Genomic DNA, 16,655 nt, shown 5'->3' with positions numbered 1-16,655 from the left:
GCCCGGCGGACATTCGCGAGTCGCCCAAAAGTCGACGAACCACAAAGAGTGCGTCGCACCATCGACTCGCACCACCATGACGAGCCTCCAGTCGCAAAAGAAGCTATTCAAACGCTGATCCGCCGGAGCACGGCTGGCTCGGCCGATTCCGCCACTTTGTCGACCGACGCGTGCGCGCGCGAAGTCGGGTCTACGAAACAAAGAAGAGCGTTTCCGGCCCTCCTAGAGGTAGCAGTCGACAGCGCCAATCGCTCTCGGGCCGCTCGACGCGCGCGTCCGTGCGCACCGGGGGGGCTGGACGTCTAGTGGCCGCAGCACCCCCTCTGATTAGGGTGTGCACAGCGGCACCGTCCTCGCGAATCCTTGAGCTCATGAGGAGCCAACTTTGAGTCCGTCGGGGCAGCATGTCGGGCTACACGGACCTCGACGCGCCGCCGCGGCGCGGCGTGCACCGCGTCGTGGGCTTCGGCGCCGGCGCGGCCCTGCTCTTCCTCGGCTTCGCCGCCTCGCGCAACGAGTGGCACTTTCTGGAGGAGGAGCTCAAGGAGAAGCGCGGCATGCACGCCGCGGCGGCGGAGCCGACGACGTCCGTCGTCACGCTAAACTCCACGGACTTCACGGCCATCGACGCCGTCTGCGAGCACGTGGCCAAGATGGAGGGCGTCGGCGACTGCCGCGATCTGGACGACGACACGCTCTGGCGGTACGTGCCGCGGAAGATGGAGCTAGAGGTCGACCGTGAGCTAGTAGAGGGATCCATCGGTTCCGTGGCGCTCGGGGGCTACGTGGCCTTCAACATGGTCTGGCAGGATACGACGGGCGACTTCGCCTCCTCGTGGTTCGTCGTCGTGTCCTACGCCGGAGAGATAAAGACGATGGTCCCGCTCCACCAGGGCGGCGACGTCTGGCGCGCCGCGGGCCTCAAGCCCTGGTCCGAGTCCGAGTTTGTCTTCGCCGCGGGCAAGAACACGCTCCTCAAGGGCTACGCGTTCAAGGTGGACTGGCGGACGGGCGCGTACGAGCGCCTGACGGACGTCGAGATCAACACGCACGACGTCCAGAAGGGCTACCAGGGCAACGCGTTCTGGAGCGCCCTGCCGTCGGAGGAGTTCCAGGAGACGTGCGTCGACCTCGGCACGGCCTGCCCCAAGTCGTCGGCCATGCGCATCTCGGGCGTGCCCCGCGCGGACGTGCAGGATCTGAACCACATCCAGGCGCTGGAGGACGACGCGTATCTCCTGATCTCGTCGCGCATGACGAACACGCTGTACTACGTCCACGCGGGCAACGGGTCGAAGATCTGGGCTTTGGGCGGCGACGACGGCGACTTCGGGGTCGGATACACGGGCGACTACTACGCGCCGGGCGAGAGCTACTGGGTCGGCCAGCACAACGCGGAGTTCATCGGCAAGAGCCAGTACGCGCTCATGAACAACAACTTCGACACGAAGAAGAATTCCAAGCTGCTGATCGTCGAGTTCGCGCCCGACTCCGACGACGCGAACGCGACGGTCGTCTGGGAGTACGACACGGGCGCGTACTCGCAGAACTTCGGCGACAACGACCGCCTGCCCACGGGCAACATGCTCGCCTGCTGGTGGCCCAGCGAGACGATCAACGGCTCCGACGCCTACGAGGCGCGCGTCGCCGAGATCGCGCGCGACTCCATGGAGACGGCCTTCCGGCTGGACATCTACGGCAAGAAGACGTGCGCCGACGGCGAGACGTGCGCGCGCGGCACGGGCTGGCTCATGTACAGCGTCGAGCGCTTCTACGAGGGGCCCCTCGTCTACGACGTCACCTGCGACGGCCACGACGTCACCTTTGGCGTCGCGAACGCGTTCAAGCAGGCGAGCCAGTACGAGGGCTTCTTCAACATCACCGACGACAAGGACGCGGAGCTGGCGACGGGTCGGTTCAGCTTCGCGCCCCACTGGCGGGCGACGGCGGTCCACGCGAAGCTCGCCGCGACGTCGAAGACGGGCACGATCTACGTCGAGAACCAGTTCGGGTCCAACGCGACCGCGACCTACGACTGCCGCCAGGACAAGCCCTAGGCCGTGCCCCCACCTGTATGTTCACTTTTGATGTTGATGTCACGCGAGGCTCCGGGGCCGCGCGCGCGCCGCGGCCTTCTTCGGCGCGCCGTCGAGGGGCGCGGGCGGCGGCTCGTCGTCGTCGTCGCCGCGGCCGCCCTTGCGCTCGGGCACGATGGACGACACGAACCAGCACTGGTCGAAGCCGTCGAAGCGCTCCGTCTCGCGGGGGTCGATGCTGAGGCGCTCCGGCGGCGGCGGGTCGTGCTGGCGCATGAGCGTGAAGACAAAATAGACCGGCGGCGCGGCGTCGGCCGCGGCCTGGAGCCAGCCGCCGTCGGACGCGTCGTACATGTCCGCGTGGAAGGTCTTCACCTTCACGCGCGCCGTGTAGCGGGGCAGGCGCCCGTTCGCGCGGTCGTTGATCGCTAGACCGGACACGATCTCCGCCCAGCCGTGGCCGATGAGGCCCGGGCACGTCTCGTCGAGCGTACACCGCAGGCGCCGCCGCACGACGTCCGCGGGCGGGTCGAGCTGGCCGCCGCCGCCCTGCGCGCGGCCCTCCTCGACGATGATGGCGCGCCAGGCGCGCGAGCAGAGCGAGTAGGCCGTCTGCAGGTCGTTCGTCGACAGCGCGCGCAGCTGGGCCTCGATGACCTCCGTCGGCGGCGTCGACGCCGTCGGGAAGCGCCCTTCGTTCGCCGGACTGCTCGCGGGCGGGAGCCGCTTCGACGGCGGCTGCAGCGCAGCGGCGGTCGCGAGCAGCGCGAGCAGCGCGGCGTGGACCATAATTGCGCGGCCAGAGGCGCGCGATTTGTTCTCGAGATTTGCCACAAGATTTAGCGAGATGTTAACCCCATTTTCTTGCACCTGTAATTAAAAAGCCAGCGGCATGGCCAGCGGCATGGGGCGGCCCTAGCGAAGATGCGCCACGTCCTCGCGTCCCTGCTCGCTCTCACCCATGCGCGCCTCGCGGAGCGGCGCGGCTTCTTCGAGCTGCACATGGACCTCCAGCTCGACGAAGGCCAGGTCCTCTTCGTGACGCGGGACTACCGCATCGACGAGGACGTGGCCCTCCTCTGCGCCGCCGTCGCGCCGACCTCGGCGAGCTGCCCGAGCATCGCAAAAACCGCGGCGTCGCACGTGCTGGACCGCTGCCTCTACCTCATCCACCTGGGCACGGACGACGGCAAGGCCGCGTGCAAATGGGTCGTCGCGGACGCGACGGAGACGGAGGCGTCGCCGCCCGAGGACGACCTCGTCGCGCTCGTCGACGCCTACGATGCGGGCCCGGGCCTCGAGAAGTACCGCCACTACTTCGAGGTCTACGAGCGGCATCTCGCGCCCTTCCGGCGTCGAAGCTTCCGCATGCTCGAGATCGGCGTCGCCGACGGCGGCTCGAGCGTGCTCTGGCGGTCGTGGCTCGGGCCGGGCCTCGAGCTCCACTGCGCCGACATCAACCCGCGCTGCGTCGCGGGCGACCCGGCCGCGACGACGCACCACGGCGACCAGGCGGACCCGGCGTTCCTCGCGCGGATCCTGGCCGCGGCGTCGGGCGCGCTCGACGTCGTCGTCGACGACGGCGGCCACGGCATGCGCCAGCAGATCGGCACGTTCGAGTTCCTCTACCCGAGGCTCGCGGCCGGCGGCGTCTACGTCGTCGAGGACTGCCACACGTCCTACTGGCCGTCCTTCGGCGGCGACGGGCCCCGGTCGTTCGTGGAGTTCGTGAAGCGGAAGATGGACGCGCTCCACTACTTCCACCTCCCCGTCGCGTCGGACGCGCGCGCGCGCCTGTCGGCGGAGGACGTCGCCTTCGCGCGGGAGACCAAGGCCATCAGCGTCTTCGAGTCCGTCGTCGTCTTCGAGAAGCGGGAGACGGCGATCTCGCCGACGGATTTAGCCCCGGTCATCCGGGGCTCCGTGTTCACGCCGGGCGTCGGCCAGCGCGCGGACTCGACGGCCGGGATCGGCTACGCGCTCTACGACGCCTAACGTGTACGGCAGCCGCCCCGGGCGACCCAGGCCCGCGCGTCCTCGGGCCGGAGGCGGACGTACTGGGGCAACGGCCAGTGCGCGTCCGCGCGGAGGCACTTGAAGCGGCCCGAGTGGTCCTGGAGGTACTCCTCGTCGTGGGGCCAGTTGTACATGACCCGGTCCTTGCCCTTGGCGTCGAAGATGGGATCGTAGAGGAAGGTCTTCGACGCGAGGTGGCGCGCGGCGCCCGCGAGCTCCGAGAACGTCGAGCTCAGCGCGCCGACGGTCGTCCGCGAGTTCGCGAGCAGCAAAAAGTCGGCCACGGACGCCCAGCGCTCGTGGGCGAGCTCGCCCCAGTCGCGCCCGGCGAGCACGGCCTTGACGTCCGTCCGCGCGACCTTCTTGAGCGCGTCGCGGCGGCTCAGGGGCATCGCCGACGCGTTCAAACACCGGAAGTCGAGCCGCGCCGCCGCCGCGGCGCCGACGGCGCCGCGGATGGCGTCGTACAGCCGCTCGACGCGGCTCGGCAGGTCCGTGGCGACGAAGACCGTGCGCCGGCCGCTCCCGGCGTCGTCCGCCAACGCCACCTTCACGCAGCGCGCGGCGTTCGCTTCGATCGCGTCGAGGGGCTGGTGCCGCCGATGGCGCACGTGGACGCCGACGTCGAAGAGGCGGTCCCCCGACCGCGGGAGCGTCTCGTCTAAAATCGACGACAGGGCGAAGGTCCCGTCGCCCGGCGCGGGCTGCGGGTCCAGGAGCGCGTCGTAGAGCAGGCCCCACGCGTTGACGCCGGGCGCGCCGAAGAGCGCGCGGAGCCGGTCGCCGAGTTCGCCCGCCGCCGCGGCGTTCTCGAGGAGCAGCGGCGCGAGCCAGGTCACGGCGGACCGCACGTGGACCAGGGGCGCGTCGCCGCGCGACAGCGCTGCGTCGTCGCAGAGCAGCCACGAGACGCCCGCGCCGCACGCGTTTTCATTCAAACACCGCGCGGACATGGGGAAGAAGTCGCGCACGGCCTCGGCGCCGTCGGCGCCGCAGCCGCCGCACTTTTCGCAGCCGCCGGCGGCGCCAAAGGCCGCGAGCACGGGCTCCTTCGACGCCCACCGCCGTTCGACGGCCCCGAGGTAGCGCCAGAAGCCCGCGCGGAACTTCTTGTCGTCGCTCACGAGCAGCGTCCGGTTGCTCGCGACGGCGAAGGCGAGCGCGTTCAGCGCCACGTTCGCGCTGTTGCCCAGGCCCCGGCCCCAAAAGTCGGCGCTCACGAAGCGCTGGCCGCAGGGGTCCGCGGCGACGCGCGCGACGACAGCCTCCGTCGACGCCGCGTGCTCCGCGACGTAGCGCGCCAGCAGGCCGCGCACGGCGCCGTCGTCGCCCGGGGCGGCGGCGGCCACCGCGACGATCAAAAAGGTGAGCAGCATATGCATATGCATCCCATCGTCATCGTGCTTTGCTCTGTAGGGTTAACATTAGCTTCTTGAAACGGACCCGGGCCCGCGTTATCGATGGGCGTCTCTTCCAACCAAAACACGGCGCGGTCCGCGCGGAGCGGGCGCAGCGGGAAGCAGGGCCACGGCGAGGAGGAGAAGCAGAGCAGCGGCCATGGCGCGCCGGTGCTGCCGCGGCTCGGCGTCGGCTACGATGCGCCCGGCGCGCTCGACTGCTTCGCCGACGGCACGCCGCCCGTCGGGCGGTCGCTGCCCGCCTTCTGGATCAAAGAAGAGGAGAAAGCGACGGTGACGCGCAAGCGCAAGAAGACCATGGACCCCGAGTTCCTCAACCTGTTGCATCGCAAGCTCCACGAGGCGACGTCGAAAGCCGTCGGCAACGACTGGTCCATGCTCTTCAGCAACGCGGACAAGGACGCGTCGGGCACGCTCGAGCTCGACGAGCTGCGGCGCCTCGTGCGCACCACGTTGAAGATCCCGCCGACGGGCATGTCCAACGACATGGTCAAGCAGCTCTTCCAGGTGCTCGACTACAACGACAACGGGTCCATCGAGACGCACGAGTTCGAGACCTTCCTCAAGCACGGCGCCGACGTCATGCGCACGGAGAACCAGGCCGAGGACCCCAACGCGAGCCGCGAGGCGACGCCGCGCCCCTCGATCGTGGAGGCGAACCCGGCCGCGGGCACGGTCCGCGCGCGCGAGGTCAACCAGCCCTTCCTCCAGCACCACGTGCGCGAGATCCGCATGGAGAACAAGCGCGCCATGGCGTCGACGCGCGAGAAGCTCATCTTCGAGCTCGCGAAGCAGACCCAGCTCGGCCTCTCGAAGCACCTCGGCGTCCACTACGAGATGACGTCCGTCGCAAACGTCGTCCGCCTCGCGATCCAGAACGAGCACCTCCACGCGGCGGAGATCGACGCCCTGCCCAACGCGGGCGACGTGCGCAAGGCCAAGGAGGTCTTCAAGGCCGTCCGCTCCTACAACCTCAAGAAGGTCGCGACGCTCCTCGAGATCGACGTCCCCCGGACGCCCACCTGGGGGAGCATGTCCTAACGGTGCTACGACCGGCGCGGCGCGGCGTGGTAGGCGGCAACCGCCTCCCGCTGGGCGTCGCGGCACAGCGTCGCGATGCGCCGGAGCTGCACGTCGACCGCGGCGCCGTTGCCCGGGTCGTTGGCGACGACGAACTCCCAGGGCGCGTAGTCGTCGAGCCCGCACTCGGACTCGGCGTCGTCGACGCCCGCGGCGAAGGCCCAGCCGCGCGCCGCGCGCGTCGCCTCGGAGGCCGAAACCCGGACGCGGACGACGGTCTTCACGCGCTTCAGGAAGAAGTCGACGTCGCCGGGCCGCCGCGCGTCGGAGACGATGAGCACGGGCCGCGTCGCCGCGTCCAGGACCTTACGCGCGAAGAAGCCCGGGTCCGCGTGCCTCCGCGCCTCGCCCCAGGCGATCATGGGCTTCCGGTGCTTCTCCTTGTACGCGCTCGCGGTCAGGAGCTCGGCGTAGTCGAGGCCGTGCTCCTCGGCGTAGGCGCGCTTCAGCGGCGCCGACACGGACCCGATCTCCGCGATGGACTCGCCGACGAGGGCCAGCAGCTTGTCGGAGCAGTAGTCCTTGCCGCTCTTGCGCTTGCCCGAGAAGACGACGGCGAGGTGGACGACGGCCTCCGACGCGTCCGTCTTCGCGCAGAGGCGCCGGTAGAGCCAGTAGGAGAAGCCCAGGGCCGCCGTGGCGCCCAGGGCCGCCGCGGGACGCACGGCCATCGGGCTCGGCAGGTGCGGCGCGCGCGGCTCGACCAGCGTCCACAGGGCGCACGGGCTGTGTGAGCTCCGTTCGGCGATCCGTTAGAGCTGACGATAAATTTTACTGCAAGTTTGTTGAGCGCCGCACCGAGGCAGCCCGCAGCGCGGCCGGCGTCGGCCGCCGGGCCGCGCGCCGGTGCGGAGCGATGGCGCAGAAGAAGTACAGCCCGTTCGCGAAGAAGCTGCAGGTCCACCCCGTCGACGACGACGGCGCCGCGCCGGAGGCGGCGACCAAAACGCTCGAGCCGGCGACGATCCGGGAGGACTACGCCCAGGACGTGCAGTACTACAAGGACCTGTTGGCGCACCAGGAGACGGGCCTCCTCTGCTGCCGTTCGTCGCTGATCATCAACCCGAAGGGCCGCTACATGCACTGCTGGGACATGGCCGCGCTCGTCGCGCTATTGCTCACGGCAGTCGCGACGCCGTTCGAGGTCGCGTTCGTGCGCTTCGCGCCGGAGACCATCGGCGAGGCGACGTCGCAGGGCACGAAGGCGCGCTGGTTCTTCTTCAACCGCGCCGTCGACGCGGCCTTCTCCGTGGACATGGTCCAGACGTTCTTCATCCCCTTTAGAGATCCGAAGCACGGCGGCCGGCTCTGCAAGAACCACCGGCGCATCTTCTGGAACTACGTGCGGGGCTTCTTCATCCTGGACTTTCTGGCCGCCATCCCCTACGACCTCATCGTCATGACGACGGGGGGCGGCATCCTGAAGATGCTGCGCCTGATCCGGCTGATACGGGTCGCGCGCCTCGGGCGGATCAAGGCCATCTTCCAGCGCTACATGCAGCGCGTGACGGTGAACTACGCCGTGCTCGCCCTCTGCCAGTTCGCCTTCTTTCTGCTGTTGTCCGTGCACTGGATCGCCTGCATCTGGGGCATGGTCGCGTCCCACGAGGCCGTCGGCGTCGACACGAAGCCCGTCTTCTCGTGGCTCGACGCCTTGGAGCGGAACAAGCCGTCGTCGTGCATGTGGATGGGCTCTACGCCGGGCGTCGAATACGTGAACGGCGCGTTCGTCGCCGTGCCCGCGGGCGAGCTCGCGTGCCAAAACTACCGGAAGATCGCGGACCGCTACTTCCCCGCGCTCTACTTCGCGGTCTACACGCTCACGGGCACGGGCTACGGCGACATCATCCCCGTGAACGAGACGGAGTACGCCGTCTGCATCGTCTGCATGATGTACAGCGCGCTGCTCTGGGCCTTCATGATCGGGAAATTCTGCACGATCGTCGCGGGCATGGACAAGCACGGCGCGCAGTTCCGCCAGACCATGGACGACGTCAACTACATGCTCCGGGACCGGCAGCTCCCGCCGGAGATGTGCCGGCGCGTGCGCACCTACTTCGTCAAGAAGCGAAGCATCATGCGCGCGCGGAACCACCGCGTGCTCGAGCGGACGATGTCGAGCCAGCTGCGGGGCGAGGTCGCGGCCGCGAAGTGCGGCAAGTGGCTCGACGCCGTCTGGTACCTCGCGGACACGTCCCACGAGTTCAAGCGCGAGCTGTCCGTTTGTTTGGAGCCCATCCTCTACGCGCCGCTCGAGCCCATCGACTCGCCGAACGCGTTGTACGTCCTGACGTCGGGCGTCGCGATCCGGAAAAGCAAGGTGCTCACGCACGGCGAGATCTGGGGTTTGGACTTTTTGCTCCCGTCCAAGAAGACGCACAAGTGGCGCGGCTCGAAGCGGCGCGTCGTCTCCGTGGCCATCACGTACGTCGAGGTCTTGATGCTGTCGCAGTCGGCGCTCAACGCGATCCTGCTGGACTTCCCCGAGGAGCTGCGGCGCATCCGCGGCGCGAGCCGCTGGCAGGTCGTGCGCATGGCGCTGGAGCTCTGGGCCATGAACTACGCGGACGAGCGCGAGGAGCGGCGCCGCGAGGAGAAGCGGAGGGGCGAGGCGAAGGGCGACGCGCCGCTGGCGCCCCTCAAGGGCGCCGCCGTCGCCGACGCCGAGGGCTTCTCGAAGAGCGCGCTCGCGGAGATCCGGTCCGCGGGGCTCGTGCACTCGAGCCTCGCGCGCGCGGACGACGACGACTTCTCCGACGTCTCCGATTTGAACAGCCCCATGGTCCGCGCGGCGCCGTCGCCCGTCGGGCCCGGCGGCGACCCGCAGCCGGGGCCGGGCAAACAGACCGTCGACGCGGCCCTCGTGGACCAGATCGGCGACCTCGAGCAGGTCATCGCCGCGCAGGCGGGCCAGCTCGCGGCGCTGCGGCAGGCCGTCCTCGACCGCGCGCGCCGCGACCGGACGCGCGTGGAGCTCGGGGCCCAGTAACTAGGTGGCGATGTAGTCGTCGGCCTCGCGCGCGCGCGCCGCGGCGCTCCGGGCGCTCCAGCTCGCCCGGAGCTCGGCGACGAAGCCCGGCAGCTTCGCGCGGAGGCCCGGGCAGTCGACGGCGCCCAGCAGGCTCAGGTCGCCCTCGCAGGCGCCGTGGGCCCGCTCCAGGGCCGCTAAGTCGTCGGCGCAGTCGTCGACGTCCGCGTCCAGATCGAGCTGGAACGCGTGCACCAAGCCCAAGATCCACTTCACGGAGTCGTCCCAGCGGCCCCGGTCCCGGCGCGCCGCGCGGTGCACGAGGCCCAGCGCCGCGTCGAGCATCTTCGAGATGCGCTGCTCCAGCAGGATCACGCGGTCCAGCGCCGTCACGTAGTCGTCGGTCGCGTCGTCGAGGGCCGCGCCCCAGTTCGTCAGAAGGTCCTCGACCGCGTCCGCGGCGCGCACGGACGCGTCCGTCAAAATCTGCGCGACGGGCTCGAAGAGGGCCGGGTGCAGCGTGCAGACCAGATCCACATAGTCCTCGTCCCCGTACGCCGCGACGAGCGCCTCGGCCTTGCGCCGGTAGCCCTCGAGCGCGCACGCGCGCTCGACGGCGTCGCGCTCGTGTTCCTCGCACTCCGCCGCGAGCGTCTCCAGCGCCGCGTCCGTCGCGCCGGCGACTTCGGCCGCCGTGTCCGGCGCTAGACCCTCGCACGGCTTGAGGTCGTCGAGGCCGAGCGACGCGCGCACGGAGCTCTGCGCGATCGTCTCCGTGTAGGAGCCGTAGACGGACCGCGTGAGCTTCGTCTTGACCATGAGCTCCACGAGGCCCTGGACGAAGGACGGCGACGAGGGGAACGCGCCGACGCGCAGCGCGGCGACGACCGTGCGCCGCGGGAAGGCGTCGAAGGCGCCGCGCGCGGCGCGGAGCCGCTCCGTCCGCGGCCGCAGCTTGCGGCCGAGGCGGAGGACCACGAGGGGCTTCGCGGCGTCGAGGACGCACCGGAGCACGTCCGGCAGGTCCGACGCGTCCGGCGACGCCGTGATCGCGTCGAAGACGACGTCGGGCGCGAGCTCGCCGGCCGCGCCGCGGCACCGCGCCTGGAGCCGCGCCTCGTACGAGTCGCCGGCGTCGGCCGCGGCGCGCTCGCCCGCGCTGAGGTAGAAGAGGGGCTGGGCCGCGCCCTGGAGGAGGTGGTAGCGCGCGCCGCGCTCCTCCGGCAGGCCCGCGCCGCCGGGCCCCGCCTCGAGGGCCTCGGCCTTGGCCAGCAGCCTGGGCATCTGCGCGCACAGATCGTCGACGACCTTCGGCCAGTCGTCCGACGCGACGAGCGGGCAGCGCTTCAGCGCCCCGAGCAGGCCCCGGAGCACGGGCGCGCCCGCGTCCTTGGCCGCGTCGTCGGAGGCCTCGTCGAGCATGGCGTCGACCTCGTCGCCGAGCGCCTTCTGCAACAGCCAGGCGACGGCGAGCGACGTCGCGGGCGGCGGCGCCTTCGCCGCGGCGCCGACGTCCTCGGTGAGCGGGCGCGTCCACGTCGTCTCGCCGTCGTCCGACACGAAGTAGTCGCTCCCGCTCGACGGGTCGCGGAAGCAGCTCCAGCCCGCGGGCAGCGCGTCCTCGGCGAGCTTCCGCGCGACGTCCTCGATCCAGTACGGCGGCGGCGGCGGCGCGTCCGCGGGCGCCGCGGCGCCGAACAGCGCGAGCGCCGCCTCCCAGCGCGCGCGGAGCGCCGCCTCCCGCGGGAACCAGAGCTTGAAGGGCGTGTCGCCCGCGCCGCCCTCGACGGTGATCTCCGCGTCCGCGCGGTAGAGGCCCCGCTCGTAGCGCGCCGCGTACACCGCCGCCGCGACGACCTCGCCGGAAATCTCCACCGCGTCGTCGGCGCCGGGCGTCGGCCGGAGGCCCGCGGGCGCCTTGTTCACGCGCCAGACCGCCAGCGTCCAGGCGCGCTTCTTCGGGGGTGGGGGCGTGAGCTGGACGCAACAATAAGGGGCGAGCTCCAGAGGCCAGCCGCCGAGCTGCATGATGGACGTGTAGGGCAGCGGGTCCGTCGCCTCGCCGGCGACCATTGCGACGGCGAGTACGCGCGGGGGCCTCGCGCAGCCCTTCCCCGACCGCTACTACTGGACGAACCCCGTCGCGGATGGTGTCTTTCGGCTGGTTTCAATGCGGTTCCATGATGACAAGGCAGCCTTTGGACAGCAACAAGCGGCACCTTGCACTGATCGATCCTCGCCGATTATCGTGCATGCGTGAAGCTCTGGCCTCGTGTGCTGGTGCAAGCAGCAATGGTCGCCTGTAACTCGCTGGCCCTGCTCCTGTCGCTGCGGGTGAGCGTCGCCTTCATGGCGTCGCCGCCGAAGAGCCTGATCTCCAAAATCGCGCCGCTCAAGGCCGAGGCCACGGACGAGACGCTCTACGCTCTGGGCGTCAACGTCGCCACGCAGCTCGGCGACATCCGCAAGCTCTTCCCGACGGAGGAGATGCCGCAGATCCTCCGGGGCATCGAGGACTACCTGACGAACAAGGTCGCGGACCCGACGGACATCCTCCGCGCGAACGCGAACGACATCAACGCGATGCTGCAGGACCGCATGGTCAAGGTCGTCGCCGACGAGCAGGTCAAGGGCCTCGCGGCCCAGGAGGAGGCCGCGGCGCGCGAGGGCGCGACGCGCACGGCGTCGGGCCTCGTCATCGAGCACGTCAAGGAGGGCGCGGGCCCGCAGCCGACGGCCGCGTCGACGGTGTCGGTGCACTACGTCGGCACTCTCGTCGACGGCACGGTCTTCGACAGCTCGCGGGCCCGGGGCGAGCCCGCGCAGTTCGCCGTCAAGCAGGTCATCGCCGGCTGGCAGGAGGCGCTCCTCCTCATGGCCGAGGGCGGCACGGCCAAGCTCACGATCCCCGCGGACATCGCCTACGGCGACGCGGGCAGCGGCGACAAGATCCCCGGCGGCGCCACGATCTGCTTCGAGGTCGAGCTCATCAAGGTCCTCTCCGGCGGCGTCGGCGGCCTGGTCCTCTAGGGGCGCGGTTAAGACGGCCAGCAGTCCGCGAACGCGTCGACGGCGCTGCTGTTGAGCATGCGCCGGAGGCACGGCGACGCGCGTGCATCGAAGTAGGCGACGAGCTCGTCCTTGTTCGCGACGCGGCCCGCGACGTCCTCGCGGCTCGTCTGCGCCGCGAGGCGCCGCCGCCGCGGCGCGCGCCCGGCGACGCCGAGGGGCGCGAAGAGCGCGGCGAGCGTCCCGGGAGCGTCGGCCTGCAGGTCCTCGTAGCGCGCGACCGCCGTCGGCCAGCAGCTCGCGCGCGCGAGCGCCAGCAGGTCCAACGTCGCCGCGCGCTTTTCCACGGCCAGCTCCAGCAGGAAGCTCGCGTTAATCGCGGGCCGCCCGACGTCGCACGCCGGGTTCGACCGGTCGACCTGGCCGCAGCGCGTGCACCGCGGGGATTTCTTCTTGGCCAGGTCCTTCAGGACGTGCGACAGCGCGGACTTGACGACGTTCGCGCGGTAAAAGGCCACGAGGAGCCGCGGCCGCTTCGGCGCGCGAGCCGCGTCCTCGCAGAGCGCGGCGGCCGTCGCGTTCGGGTCGGCGAGGACGACGGGGTTGAAGGTGACGCCGCGCACCGTCGCGTTCCGTCGCCCGTCGCCGCGGGACGAGGAGCAGGCATTATTATGTTTTTTTTCCCGTTCCGGAGGCGCCGGTGCCGCGTCGAGGTGCCGCGTCCGCGTCGCCTTGAGCCGCCGGCGCCCGGGAGCGTCGCGTTTCTCGCGGGCCGCCCGACGTCGCACGCCGGCGTCGACCGGTCGACCGGGCAGGCAGGCGTGGCGCACGGTCGCGTTTTTTTCCGCGTAGCACGCGCCCCTGTGCGTCTCGCACCGCGCCGCGAGGCGCAGGAACTCGCCGCGCCGCGCCGCCGTCGCCGACGCGGGCCGCTCCCACGTCTCCTTGATCCACTGGTGCTGCACGGCGACGGCCTCGCTGAAGTCGTTGAGCAGCTCGGCGAACCAGGTCGACCCCGTCTCCGGCAGCTTGTAGGCGACGAGGGACGCGGGCGCCGCGGCGACGCCGCCGCTGCAGCGGCCCTGGTGGTGGCCGTGCGTCGCGTTCGCGCGGTGGTGCACGTGGCGCTGCGGCGCCGCGGCGAGCGCCGCGGCGAGCGTCGCGGCGGCCGCGAGGCCGAGGCGCATCGTCTGCCGAGGCGCCTCTCAAGTGCTCGCGGTTCGGGTTGTAGTTCACGCTGAAGATTTGTACCCCAGGCGGCGGTATCCAGGTTTTGAGTTACTCTTGGTTTGGTGTGCGCACAGCCTCGGAGGGTGTCGGGCTGCCCGTGTGCGTCGCGCCGGACGGGCCCGCGCGGTCTCTCGGGCGGTCGCGTCGGGGGGCGATGGCGTCGCTCGACGACATGAGCGGCGTCGAGGACGCGCCGCGGAGTCGGCGCGCCGGCCCGCTCGTCGTCGGCGCGCTCGTCGCGGCCGTCGGGCTCGCGGGCGCGGCGACGCTGACGCGGCGCCGGCCGGGCATGTCCCAGTTCATGACGCGCGTCGCGACGTCGGAGGCGGCGGACGCGGCCGCGGCGTCGCGGGGCGGGATCGCGAAGCGGAGCGGCGCGATTTTGGGGGACGAGGGCTACCGCGTCGTCGTGCCGGAGATGCGGGGCCTCGAGCCCTCGTTCACGGTGCACAACAAGTACATTTTACGGGACGGCCCCATCGGCGAGGACTACCCCTGGCTCGAGGGCGTCATCGTCGAGCCGCGGCGGGCGACGTATTTCGAGCCCTTGGACTACCTGTCGGACGCGACGTACAAGTGGTCCGTGTGGGAGGAGGGCAGGGCCCAGCCTTCCGGCGAGGCCTACGAGGGCTCGGGCATGGTCCACGAGTTCCTCAACGCGGGCACGTTCGTCGTCGAGATGGCGTCGACGAGCGCGGACAAGCGCACGCGGGGCTTGGTCCACGTGAAGTACGTGAGGCGCGAGCTCCGGGGCCTCTTCGAGGAGGACCGGGGCCGCTTCTTCGAGGCCTACCGCACGCTCTGGCTCGTGACGACGGAGGAGGGCCGGAGGCGATACGGCACGGACGACTACAAGGGCATCGACTACTTCATCCGCCTCCACCTCGTCGACGCGGGTGCGTTCGCGTGCGACGGCTTCCACGACGGCGCGGGCTTCATGAACAGCCACGTGGCCATCAACTTCGAGCTGGAGCGGTCCGTGCAGGTCGTGGACCCCGCCGTCGCGCTGCCCTACTGGGACTACACCATCGAGGCGGCGAAGGTGAACGCGACGGGCAACCTGTCGTCGTGGCGCGAGTCGTCGATCTTTAGTCCCGACTTCCTGGGGACGCTGCGCCCCGAGAACGACCTGAACATCGTCGACGACGGCGGCTACTGGGACCACCTGCCCATGCTCCGCGACGACAAGCGCAACTACTCGTCCTACACGAACGCGTACGGCTTGATGCGGTCCGCGTGGAACACGCTGAACACGCCGTTCCTGACGCGGACGTTCAAGTCCTACGGCTACGTGACGAACCACTTCCCGACCTGCACGGACGTCCACAACGTCATGCAGCTCGACGTGTGGTACAACGGCACGCAGAACTGCACCGAGGGCTGCGGGTCCGCGGGCCTCACGGACATGTTCTCGTTGCAGGTCATGTACGACCCGCACGGCACGGTGCACAACATGATCGGCGGCATGTGGGCCATCGACGCCCAGGAGTACATGTCCGACGGCTTCTGGATGGCGCCGGGCGGGCGCATCGACACCTACACGCTCTTCCAGGAGCTCAACCCCAAGGGCTCGTGGATGTCCGAGCTCATCTCGTGCCCGGACTACTGCTCCGCGGACACGGCCCAGGCCGACTGCATGTGCGCCTGCACGGACGAGACGGCGGCCATCAAACGGTCCGAGGCGCCGGGCGCCGCCTACGAGCACCTCGAGAAGCAGGGCGCGCTCGACTGGCTCAAGCACCGCGCGTGGTCCTCGCGCGCGCGCGATTTGCTCGTCGTCCGCGCGGACCGGTCCCGGGGCCCCTACCTCGCCGACGGCTCGCGCCGCGTCCACTTCGCCGACGGCCGGTCCCTGGCCGAGGCCGACGAGATCTTCATGGCCCTGTCGACGCAGATCTGCGACGCGGGCTTCCTGGGGACGATGATGGACAGCGGCGCGCCGCTCGACCCCGTCTTCTACCTCACGCACTCGTCCGTGGAGCGCTACTGGCAGTGGAAGCGGCTGTCGCCCTACCCCTACGACGAGATCTGGCGGGACGGCTCGTCCTACTCCCAGTGCGTGAACCCGGCGCACAACTACAACGACACGCGGCTCTGGAAGAACCTCGTCGACCACAACGAGCACTTCTACACCAACGGCGAGCTCAACGACATCTTCAACCCGAGCTACGACCGCCTGCCCTACGTCTACGCCGAATTCGAGTGGCAGCACTGCGACGCGCTCGGCAGCCCCGTGCGCGAGTTCTGGAAGTCGAAACTGTGAGGCGCCGACGCTCCGCTCCCCATCTCCCCGCCCCGCCAAGCATCCCGCTCCCCCGCGGCGCCCCGGCGCCCACTCTTAAACTGACCGTATTCGACATCGGGCCAACGTCGCGGCGAGGATCGCGTAGCCTTCGAGCGTCAGGTGGAGCCCGTCGCCGCGGAGCGCGCCGCGGCCGTCGTCCGCGAGGGGCGCGTGGACATCGCAGAAGGACGCGTTCTCGGACGCCGCGACGTCCGCGTACCTCGCGTTCACGGCCCGCTCGTCGAAGGGGTGGTTGTGTCCCGCGGCGTGCGGCGGCAGCGACACCAGCACGACGGCCGCGTCGCTGCAGCGCCGCAGGTAGCGCACGAGGCGCGCCGCGCGGGACGCCACGGCGTCGACCGACGCGCCCTGGAGCAGGTCGTTCGTGCCGAAGAGCACGTAGATCAGGCCGGGCCGCGACCCGCAGACCATCCACGCGCGCCCGAAAGCCGTGCGGAACGTGTCGTAGCCCGAGCCCGCGTTCGCGCAGGGCGCCGCCCGGGACGCGCAGAGCAGGGCCTCGTCCTTGTCCGCGGCCATGGCGAAGAGGCTGTCGCCGAAGAAGACGGTCGCGGACGCGTTCGCGGCGACGGACGCGTTCGCGGCCGCCTCGA

General features: G+C 70.5%; 4 protein-coding genes across 4 annotated transcripts; 3 read left to right on the top strand and 1 right to left on the bottom strand.

Moving 5' to 3' along the window:
- Window positions 1-404: 404 nt before the first annotated feature.
- Window positions 405-2,057, top strand: AURANDRAFT_63217 (hypothetical protein; the record flags this gene model as incomplete). The annotated part of the gene is made up of 1 exon (XM_009037518.1): window positions 405-2,057. One exon carries the CDS (start codon window positions 405-407, stop codon window positions 2,055-2,057), a length of 1,653 nt encoding a protein of 550 aa, XP_009035766.1.
- A 903-nt stretch (window positions 2,058-2,960) lies between these two features.
- Window positions 2,961-4,031, top strand: AURANDRAFT_63216 (hypothetical protein; the record flags this gene model as incomplete). Its single annotated transcript, XM_009037519.1, has 1 exon — window positions 2,961-4,031. One exon carries the CDS (start codon window positions 2,961-2,963, stop codon window positions 4,029-4,031), a length of 1,071 nt encoding a protein of 356 aa, XP_009035767.1.
- A 2,599-nt stretch (window positions 4,032-6,630) lies between these two features.
- AURANDRAFT_7023 (hypothetical protein) lies at window positions 6,631-7,110 on the bottom strand (the record flags this gene model as incomplete). Its single annotated transcript, XM_009037141.1, has 1 exon — window positions 6,631-7,110. A coding segment is annotated over one exon (480 nt), but the record flags the coding sequence as incomplete, so codon positions are not given.
- A 2,672-nt stretch (window positions 7,111-9,782) lies between these two features.
- Window positions 9,783-12,518, top strand: AURANDRAFT_6752 (hypothetical protein; the record flags this gene model as incomplete). The annotated part of the gene is made up of 2 exons (XM_009037138.1): window positions 9,783-9,896; window positions 12,126-12,518. Coding segments are annotated over 2 exons (507 nt in total), but the record flags the coding sequence as incomplete, so codon positions are not given.
- Window positions 12,519-16,655: the final 4,137 nt, after the last annotated feature.

The sequence above is a fragment of the Aureococcus anophagefferens genome, assembly GCF_000186865.1.
Source record: "Aureococcus anophagefferens unplaced genomic scaffold AURANscaffold_6, whole genome shotgun sequence".
Taxonomy (NCBI): domain Eukaryota; class Pelagophyceae; order Pelagomonadales; family Pelagomonadaceae; genus Aureococcus; species Aureococcus anophagefferens.
Note: the sequence above shows the minus strand (reverse complement) of the source record. Positions and strands in the feature narration are given on the sequence as shown.